Below are 10696 nucleotides of genomic sequence, written 5' to 3' on the forward strand. Positions count from 1 at the left end.
ATTTATAAAAGAACAAACTAAGACCCAGGAAAGTAGAAAAAAGAGCTAAAGTATACTGTTAATGAGAAAGCCGGAACAGGAATCAAGGTCCATTTTTAATGCCAAGATCTGTGGTCTTTCCTCTTTATCACAATATTCTTAACAGATTTTAGGACTTAGCAATGCCCTGCACATAGTGAGCTCTCTACTATTTACTGAATATTTTTGTTGGAAAAAAAAATCAAAAAACAAATATCCACCTGCAAGGGAAACATTAAGCTGATACACATCAGACCCAAGATACTTATTTTTGTTACTGTTCTCAATGTCACTACAGAGGTCTCTTGAAAATCCATGTGCCAATTCACAGTTCACCTTCTAGCCACCCTTCTAATTATATATCCAGACGTTAAAACAGAGTTTTAAAACAAACACAAAGCTGTTTTACTTTAGCATTTAGAAAAACACGACATTCCTCCAAGTATCAAGAACGCATTATAGCTTTACCATTTACTACAAGTATTTTGATAATCAACTAAGGAACCTATAAAAATAAAAATAAGAGAAGTTATTCAATACTGTTGTTCCAATTGATTTTTAAAAAGAAAAAAGAAAAAAATTACCAGTTTGAGGTGGGAGAGGTTTGGAATCTTCATATATTTTACTTGTAGGCACAATCCATGGCTTTTCAATGGAAGCTACAGCAAAAAGAAATGGAAGTCGCTGAAGATTATTTTTTGAGAGGAGAAAAGGATACAAATAGGTTGCCGGTATGGTTACGTGACTACCAGAAGCTTGCAATTAAAAGCACACACTATTTCAATCAAAAGTTGGGAAATCATTATGCATCCATCCAGAGAGCATTTAGTGATCAGAAAGAGGCCAGAATTTGGTGTCATACTTTCAACATTTTTGAGGACAAAACCTAAATCTATATAGAATTAACACAATGATGACTGTTACTGAAGTTGTAGAAACTGTCATCAAATAAGGGTTTTTTGTTTTTAAATCAATCCCTTGTTTGGTTGAGTTACCCAAATTCATCAGTACATTGAAGTTTGCTGACATAGGATCCAGTAAACGTGGCCTACACAATTAAGCAATCTGCACCCACATCTTAACACCAGGTTTAAGGTGCTGTTATTACCCAAGGTGCCCCCAGGTTTCTCAAAAGGGAAGGGTGTTTTTGCCTGAGGAAATTCTGGAAGGCTTTTCGGAGCTGCAACGAAACATATAAGACATGTTACAACCTGAGTGAGGTACAAGGAACAGAGAAAAGATTTTTCAAAATCTCAAGCTTGCAAAAACAACAAAAAAAGACACAAAAAGGAAAATTATTCACGTCAAGTAAATTGTTGTTAGTCGTATTTCTTATTCTTGTGATTTCAGTGCTGGCTACTATAATCAAGCTTCTTGTTCTATTCTTTATAATCAAGCTGCTACATTTGAAGAATTTTGGTTCTCCATTTCACTTTTACTAAATGACTTTCCTAATTTCTTTAATTATGTGTTTGTGTGCCCTTAGATATATTTCATTTTAACTCAAATCAAGCACTAAACACATCTGAACTAAAAAATGTCCATCTAATGGCTTTTAAGGATAGAATCTCAGTAACTACATGGCTTTATATTTAACCTCCTCCTCCAACAATTTTTGATATTGCACTCATAAATAAATTCTAAGAAACAGTCTACAAAAAAGACCATAAATTTATCTTCTCGGCCAGGATAAACAATGGAGTAAAAAGATATTTAGAAAAAGTATAGAAAATAATTTATTCAGTGACACAGTGATTTTGAGTAAGAAGAATCACATATAATATCAAAATATGACCGCCAAAAAGAAAAACCGCGAAAGGATTTGTCATAAAGACTCTTCAGGATCCTAAATTATAAAATGTTTTCTAACATTTAAGGGCTTGACGTTGGGGAGCTTACGGTTCTATAAAGCATTTGTCCCTTCTTTCCTATGAGGAGATCAATTTGAATGAATTAGCCTAAGGATTTCTTTAAAGCATGCATTAAATTTCCAAGGTAATAACAAGCTGTAATGTTTAATAATTTTTACCTAGAGTGCTCAGTGACAATTCAAACCTAGGTATTAGAACAGTTTGCAGTGTTTCCGGGGTCCTTTCGCTGAGAACTAAAATAAAGAAGAATTGAGTCAGCAACTCCCTGAGTCAGGATTTGACACTGTGGTTAACACATCATCATGTGAAGCATGCTCATTACACGGGGTGCACCGGGCAGCTGATGCCTTTCACGGGAAAAGCTGGTGCCTCCAGGAAAAGCTTCGCGTAGCTGTTAAAATGTGAAGGTAAAGGTTCAAAGGGTGTGGTGTGACATGGAAGATCAACATCACACGTACACAAGAAATCACATGCTGCTCCTTTTCTTCAGCAGAAAAGGACAAAGCAAGTTAGATTCTCTTGGACTGAGCACCTGCTAACTTGCATGACATGAAGTTCTTATTAAAAGTCATGACACTTCTGGGGATTCTCCTGAAGTGTCATGCACATAAGACTCGGGAAGCCTATTGAAACAGAAAGCACAGACACAGTGAAGACTTCCAGGTTTCCCCTACCCCTGCAAGATTTGTGGGTTAAAAGACTGGCATTCTGTTGTTTTTTTTTTTTTTTCCTATACATCCCAAAAGACTGGTAAAAAGTGTGTGTAGTCAGCATCTAGAATCTAGAGCTGCCTAAAATATGAGTCACCAAAATCAAACACGTTGTTAACTTTCTAATGGAATTAGTCCAAGAAATAGGAAGGTTCACTACTGCTAGTAAGAGAGCAGGGGAAATCAAGGAGGTGGGAATGAAGGCATTGGAGTTTCTTTTTGTTTCTATGAGTGTTGGGAATTATTAAAGAAAAAAAAGTTCTTAGAATTACCCAGTGTTTTTTCTGAAAAGTCTAATGCACTAGACACAGTAGGTTTCGTGGTTCTTGGCACTGACTCAGGAGTCACTGGAAGGTAAAAAAAACAACTTGTAAATTAAGATAAAATGAAGCAACCAAAGATCATAAGGCATTTTGGTGTCCAGTTAGAATTAGTAACGGACTCATATATATACCAATCCTTTTCAAGTCCATGAAGGACTCTCTGGCTTGCCCCAGGCACCTGAGCTGACACTTCTCCCAACCCTTCTTCCTTGCTAAGTTTGGTGCACTTTCGATATGTTCCAAAAAGCACAGTGAACTGACCACCATGAAAGTACTTACTAATCATATTCTTTTATTTGCCTGCTTTTTTCCTTCTCATTATTTCCAGGGCTTAGCACAACGTCTGGAGTAAGTAAGCATGGGGCAAATATCTATTAAATGAATTAATAAATGGGCAAATAAAAGAATGACCTAAGGCAAAAAGGTTTATTTTAAACTATTACATTAAATATTTCTCTCTTCCAAACTGCAGTCAACATGCAAAACTTGGAACGGGGTTGAAATTATGTTAAGGATTCAAAAGCTCAACCACAAGGTTGTTCCAAATGCTAAATCAAAGGCAAAGATGAGCTCAGGTAAATAAGAACCAGGATCACCGGGATTTGGAATGAACTGTGAGCTACATGACCCCAGAATTCTGCAGGATAAAGACACAAAATAAACACAATACTTAATAATGAGGTATGGTGTTTGCCTAAGTGTTTCTGAAGTGGAAAACTGTGAATACGGTTTGGCAGAGAACTAAAATTCGTAGACTCTCCCATCAGATACTGTGCTAAGACAATAAAGTATAACTGGGAAAAATTAATACAATCTTTGGGGCAGAAAAGGACTTGGAGTCATCCACTGAGTCATGGCTATGCTTTTCTTGGTATTGACAAATCATATTGAAATTAGAAAAGTTACTCAGGAATTTTATTTGAATAGATTATTCCAGCATCTTAAATAGCTTCTACCTTTGACCCACACCTGTGAAGATGGGGAATGGAAGGTCCATTTCCCATGTAGGTCGAAGCATATACTTCTTACTCTGGAAGAAATATTCCTACTTGAATAGGTTTCTTGAAATCACGTTATTTTATTTCCCTACCAATATTTATCTTTTCTGGACCAGTTATGAATCCAAGACTTTAGTACAAGGTAAATGTCACGGATATTTCAATTTATGGTAATTTTACAGATGAAAAAATTCACTTTAGATTGGAGATATTTTGCTAAGTGTGGATTTGGGGAAATTCTGGGCAAATGTTTGTTTCACTGGGACTTGGATAAAGTGGTATTGCTCTGGCAAAAACTCTGTGGTTCAGAGAATAACATGTCCCCAGTGGGCTGGACTTGGGCAGTTCATTAGAGAAGAAATGCTTGAATGTTTGTTAGTAACGGCTGATCAACTATGGGGAAAATGTATCCACATTTATTCTTGAAAGGATTGTTACTGAACTATTATATATTTTCTTTATATTTGGATTGTTAATCTTTCATAATCTTCTATAGATTAAGTGATTCCAGGCTGCCTTCATAGATATCAAGGTACAGATTTTGGAGGGATAATGGCATTTTGCTAAACTGACCACTTGCAAAAGTGAAGAAATGAAAAATGAACTCATGTCTTCATATAAAAGGAAAGCACCAAAACCACAGTATTACATTTTAGTATAAAAATATTTTAGAATGTTGAGGTGACAATTTTAATTGCGAGTGAGAAATATATCTTCCATATTACATATGGGTCATAAGATTCAATAGTTCCTTCTGCATCAGTTGGTTTTCCAGATGTTAAATTAAGGACCTACAATCTCTTTGTTTGTGCTTATGATGAAGATTAATTTCCTAATGGCCCCTCACTGAAAAAAGGTGTAAACTTGTCAATCATTTATCATTTCAAAAAATATTTATTCTTTCAAAATTAACAACATAGGGACCGCATTACCTGTTATGGGCCGTGCTGGGATTTTTTCTACTTCTGGTGTTTTAGATTCAGCAGGTAATGCCAACGTTTCATTCTTAGCTATAAAGTCAGAGAACAAACAATTCACCTCACTTCCTCATAACACAGTGTCCAAATATAATTCATGAAAACATAATCAAGTAACCTATTATTTCAAGAAATCTATTTTGCTCTTAATTCTTCCCCCCAGGCAGTCAACAAAGTTATTGGGCATTTCAACCAGGAATTTTTCAGAATTCCATCTCCTTAACTCTAGGTAATTCTTTAAGATTTAAATTGGCATTGGAATGAAGAAAAAAATAACAATCCAATACTTGAGATAATTCTCAAGTCATACTGATTCATAAATAGGAGTTTCTGGAAAGCATAGGTTGTATTGCAAATACTCCCTAGAATTTTATATGCAAGTACTCCTAATTTAAAAAAAAAAGAATACATAGAAATTTTCTTCTATTATACATAGTAATAAAACAATAGGTTATGACACCAAAATTTGAGAAAAACAAATAAAACACATAGGAAACTAAGATATTTAATAATATTTGTGGCAAAAAATAACAGCTATTTATTTGAGCCACATATTAACACTGATCTTTTGGTCTCTGTGGGAGCTTAGCATCAACAATAAAATAATTTTTCCCTCATGTTTTTAACCTCTTCAGAAAACTATGGAAACTTTCTTCTAAAATTTAAGTATTCTTTTTTAAAGAAAATACATTCTTACACCAGGGATTCCCAATGATTAAGATATTTCTTATTTTAAAAATACATTTAGGATTAACTTGATTCAGCTATGTAGCACCCTGAATCAATGACTTATTTGTAGTATTTTGAAAGTCTAGTGGCATGAATTAATTAATTCATCCTTGAGATACCCTAATCATGTAACCTTGGAATGATTATAATCAGATGGAATTTTTTTCTTTTTTTTTTTTTTAATTTTTCAATTTTTTTTAGAGTCCTAAGACTATACAGAACTTCTTGGGTTTCTCAACTTTGGCTTTAGTGACATTTTGGGCTGGATAATTTTTTGTTGGTTCGCGGTGGTGGAAGTGGGGCAGGGGGTGGTTACTGTGTGGTATAGAATGTCTGGCAGCATCTCTGGTCTTTACCCACCGGATTTCATTAGCATTTCCACAATTGTGAAAAACAAAAACGTCTCCAGATATTGCCACTTATCTCCTTGGGGACAAAGGTGCCCTCTGCTGAGAACTATTGATCTAAATGATTCTCTCAAAGTTCTTTGAGGATCAAAGTTTTAAAAACTTCCTTCTGTAGTTCACATCACTGTTGTAAAGACCATTTTCTTAACAGTTAACATGGGCAACAAATTATTTATTCTGAAGGACTTCAAGACAATTGTAAAGTCATCCCTTTCACAATGATAATAGAAACAAATCAGTTTCAATCTGTATTATGGAGGTCTACAACAAATTTTTACAGACAGCTGATTGTTTTCAGGAATGATTTAAAGTGCTAAAAATAGAGATCACAAGTGCTTCCATATTTGCCACATCTAACAATCAAGTGTGTGTTTTGGATTCATGTACACATAAAGTTGCACAGCATTTCTGTACAAAAGAAATGTTAAATACCATTGTTCAAGTTAATTTAGCAGGGCATAAAGAGAGGGACTCTATGAAATAATTTAAAAAGCAGATCCAGTAGAAATTTATAATAAACTCCATTTTTAAAATTTCTGAACTTAACATTTTCTTCTGTTGCTGTGACAGCTTTTGTTTTGAACCACTGTGATTGTTAGCACAGGAAAAAACATTCAGATTCCAGATTTTTATGAACTCTGTTTTTTATGAAACCTGTTACTTTCAAGGTTTACCATGTAAGGTTTTTTTTTTTGTTTTTTGTTTTTTGTTTTTTATGTGAGATAAAGGGTTTTTAATCCTTTTTTTTTTTTTTTTTTTTTTTTTTTTTTTCTTTTCAGTGTCCTCTTCTCCTTTAAGACACCTTTGCGAATCCTTCCTGGGTAATACCCTATGGTGGTTTCCTTCCTATGGTGGTAGCCTTCCTCCTTCCTGGGTAATAGCCTATGGTGGTTTCCTTGGCTGACTAGGACTATTTATCTATTTATTTTAACCTATAGATCTTATTTCAAACAATGCTCTGGATTACCTTGCTTTAGCTCCCTGTATTAAAAACATGCCCTCAGCTGGCAATCACATTAACCTAAAATTAGGCTGTTAGTGGGGAAAAAAAAAAAGGTAAACTACCCTCAAGAGACATTTGTATTCTTCTCACATCACTAATACCTTATAAAGGCATAGTATGTTTCTAAAAATGCCATTTCAGACATCAGAGAAATTGGTAGATAGAGATTTTTGAATGAAAGAGCCTTTATGTCTCTTATCAAGCCATGGGCATTCACCTACATTATGTACAACCATAGTCTTGGCAAGAACACAGTAAAATGCCACAAGAACATGGCCTGAAACCCAGGAAATTCCCTTTCCTCTCTGATTCTTCTCTACCTTTTTTCAACACAGTTGTTTCCTTTCATTTTTGGCAGGGTAAGTCTTGGCTTTGGCAAACCCTTTATATGCCCCTGGGAGGGGTGTGTGTAATACTAGCTTTCTTGTTTATTTCTTTCATTACTCACACCATGTGTTCTTAGAACAAAAGCTATTAATTTCTTGATGTCCCATGATGGGCCCTGTTGGAATGAGGATATTATTTTTAGGATTTACCCCCTCAAGAAAATAGTACATTTCTGAACTGCGGTGTTAAATAACTTCAGGCAACTTTATTTCTCCCTTGGTAGTATAAAGCACTATTTAAGCAATATCTCTTCTCATTAAATGCGGTAACCTTAAAATGTAATTTTTAAATGTAGTCTTTTAAGACGGTACATTTGATGGATTTAGTGGACATTTTCAAATATACTAGCTGCCAAACTTTTCAATGCACAAGAAACTTGTCATGTATTCAATTTAAGCTGGTGTTTTGCCAGAAAAGTCAAAAATTATATTTACTGTTTGCATACAATTTTTCTTTATTTAAATCACACTTAATCCTGAAGATTTAGTAGATCATATCAGAAAAATAAAAGCAGAAACAAAACAAAACATATCCACTGTGTAATTCTCTAAAGAAAACAAAAAGACTGAATTGGTATTAAGGCAGCATGTAGAAATTCACAAAAACCAAAAAATTTAGGAAAGATCACACAAGACTAAGGAACAAAAAACATCATCTACTTCAAAATGGACAGCAGTGTTCTGGGGAAAAAACTGCTCATTTTCAGCCTCCTTCACAAATTCTGTGTTTTGTGGTTTTGCTGGATGGATTAGGAACCACATCAGTAAGAGATTGGCCAGTTCCTTTTTTAACTCCTCCCCAACAAGACTCCCAAACAGGACCAGGACAAGGCATATAGGCTCCAGGCCAAGAACAGGTAAGTTTAAGAGTACTGAACACTGGATTCCAAATATAGGTTCACTGCGGAAATTCAATTTGGAAGGTTCCTGGCTCTTAACATGGCATTTAGATGATGCAGAGTTTAGTCACAGAGTTTGACAGCTAAAAGAGAAGTGATCGAGTCTGAGGAACAAATTAAGGAAATTTTGTCTAAAGTCACTTGTCTACATTCTTGGAGGTAACTCACTCTAGGACCAAAAGGTATGAATATGTCATAATAAAAATATAAGGATGCACAAAATCACAAAGATTGGAAAATATTTTCACATCTTAATACAATGGTGATATGTAAGTTCTGAAAACTTTTCTAAAATTTGTGGGACTGTTCAGTCTACCAGTTAAGTGCTCTACTACTTACTTAAGGCTTTGTTTTCCCTTCTTTCAGTCAATTCTCAAATTAACAGGAGAATTTAAGAGTTCACTTTTTAAAACTGTTCCAATCTGATTGCCTAGCATCAAACAAGCAAAGGTCAGGAGAAATTAAGTCTGAGGTCCTGTCGTGGGCAGGACCTGTGTAACTTACCTATATAGTAAGTGCTAAACTTCTTTGCTAGTGCATAATTCAGAGAAAATATTCACCTTTTTTAGTTTTGTTCAATTTCTACTACATCATGCCCTCTCCTTCCATATTTACCAATAGCCCAAGTCATTCTCTGGAGACCGTAGAGGGATGGTTCTCAAAGTGTGGTTCCCGAACAAGTGGCTTCAGTATCTCCTGGGTGCTAGTTAGAAAGGCAAACTCTCAGGTCCTACCCCCTAGCTACTGAAACAGTAACTCTGATGGTGGGTCCAGCAGTCTGTGTTCACAAGCCCTTCGGGACTTCTGATGCTCCATCACATTTGAGATACTGTGCTATAGAGACAATCCTGACTAATTTGATTCTAAAATGCAGCAACTAATTTACTCCACTGAACACCACAATTAATTATTTCCTGGGCTCCTTTTAAAGGGTTTTGCTGTTTTCTCCCCCTCCAAAGTGTTATTTTTCATGTTTTTAAAACACTGAAATTATATCAAGTTATTTATAGAAGTAGGAGGCAGTATCGATCTCAAGTAAATAATAATTATAACATACCTGACCCCTACAGCAGTTCTCACTGAAAACATCTCATGGCCCCTTGACGGTATAGTACAATAATTTTTTAACAATCACTCTATTTGAAAATTTTACCTAAATAAATGTATTTTGGATAATTTGATAAATGTTCACTTTAAATATAAATACATTTCATATAATTTATAATAACTATTTACCTACAAAAGTGATTTGCATAAATACTTGCAACACTCTAATCTCTCTGTCCCTTACTATATTTTTTCCAAATTTTTTTCTCGTGGTAAAATATACATAAGATGCAGTATATCAACCATTTTAAGTGTATACTTCAGTAATATCAAATACATTCACAATGTGTGCAACCATCACCACCATCCATCTCCAGAACTTTTTCCATCTTAAATAGTGAAATTCTGTATCATTACACCTTCTTTATCCATTCACCGGTCGATGGACACTTGGACTGTTTCCATAACTTGGCTATTGTAGATAACGGTGCTATAAACATCACTGTGCATATCCATTCATTTGTTGATGGACACATGGGTTGCTTCCATGTTTTAGCTATTGTGAATAATGCTGGTATGAACGTAGATGTCCAAATACCCCCTTGATAACCTTTTTTCCAATTCTTTTGGTTATATACCCAGAAGTGGAATTGCTGGATCATGTGGTAATTCTATGCTTAACTTTTTGAGAAATGGTCATACTATGTTCCACAGCAGCTGCACCATTTAACATTCCCATCAATGGTGCACATGCCTTTTCCTTACTTTTTACTTTAAGATGCCCACATAGCTCATTTGCTGTATTCCTTGGATATCCTAGGATTATCAGTACTAGTAGTCAGTCACTGCAAAGTTCACATATACAACACTGCTGCTTACCTAACTGTGCCTTGATTGCATCTGAAATCTCAAGCATTATGGATGTAGGAAGCTTTACGGTGGTTTCATTGAGACCTGGAATAATAAGGTGGACTGCAAGAAAATAGAATAAAGTAAGAGGAAAAAAATGCATCAAGACATAAAGTAAAGCTCGTCATTTAACAAAAACTACAAAATTTAGCAATTATATGGCTTAATCACTTTTAAACCAAACCTAAAATGTCAGAAAAAAATATGACAGTACCTTTTAAATAGTTTTTTTTTTATTTTTTTTTCTCTCTTTTAAAAATTTTTTTTTATTTTTTTTATTTTTTTATTTTTTATTTTTTAATATATGAAATTTACTGTCAAATTGGTTTCCATACAACACCCAGTGCTCATCCCAAAAGGTGCCCTCCTCAATACCCATCACCCACCCTGCCCTCCCTCCCACCCCCCCATCAACCCTC

At 34.8% G+C, this 10696-nt stretch overlaps 1 protein-coding gene across 1 annotated transcript in view; it reads right to left on the bottom strand.

Annotated features, from left to right (window-relative positions):
* The window catches only part of ABI3BP (ABI family member 3 binding protein), a 273089-nt gene that overhangs the window by 127186 nt on the left and 135207 nt on the right, over positions 1 to 10696 (bottom strand). Inside the window, exons 9-14 of the mRNA XM_049628087.1 lie at positions 10248 to 10340; positions 4853 to 4930; positions 2872 to 2946; positions 2048 to 2122; positions 1127 to 1198; positions 603 to 677 (exon numbers count right to left, since the gene is read on the bottom strand). Of these exons, the coding sequence (XP_049484044.1) occupies positions 603 to 677; positions 1127 to 1198; positions 2048 to 2122; positions 2872 to 2946; positions 4853 to 4930; positions 10248 to 10340 (468 nt within the window). The remainder of the gene's footprint in view (positions 1 to 602; positions 678 to 1126; positions 1199 to 2047; positions 2123 to 2871; positions 2947 to 4852; positions 4931 to 10247; positions 10341 to 10696) is intronic.

The sequence above is a fragment of the Panthera uncia genome, chromosome C2, assembly GCF_023721935.1.
Source record: "Panthera uncia isolate 11264 chromosome C2, Puncia_PCG_1.0, whole genome shotgun sequence".
Taxonomy (NCBI): domain Eukaryota; kingdom Metazoa; phylum Chordata; class Mammalia; order Carnivora; family Felidae; genus Panthera; species Panthera uncia.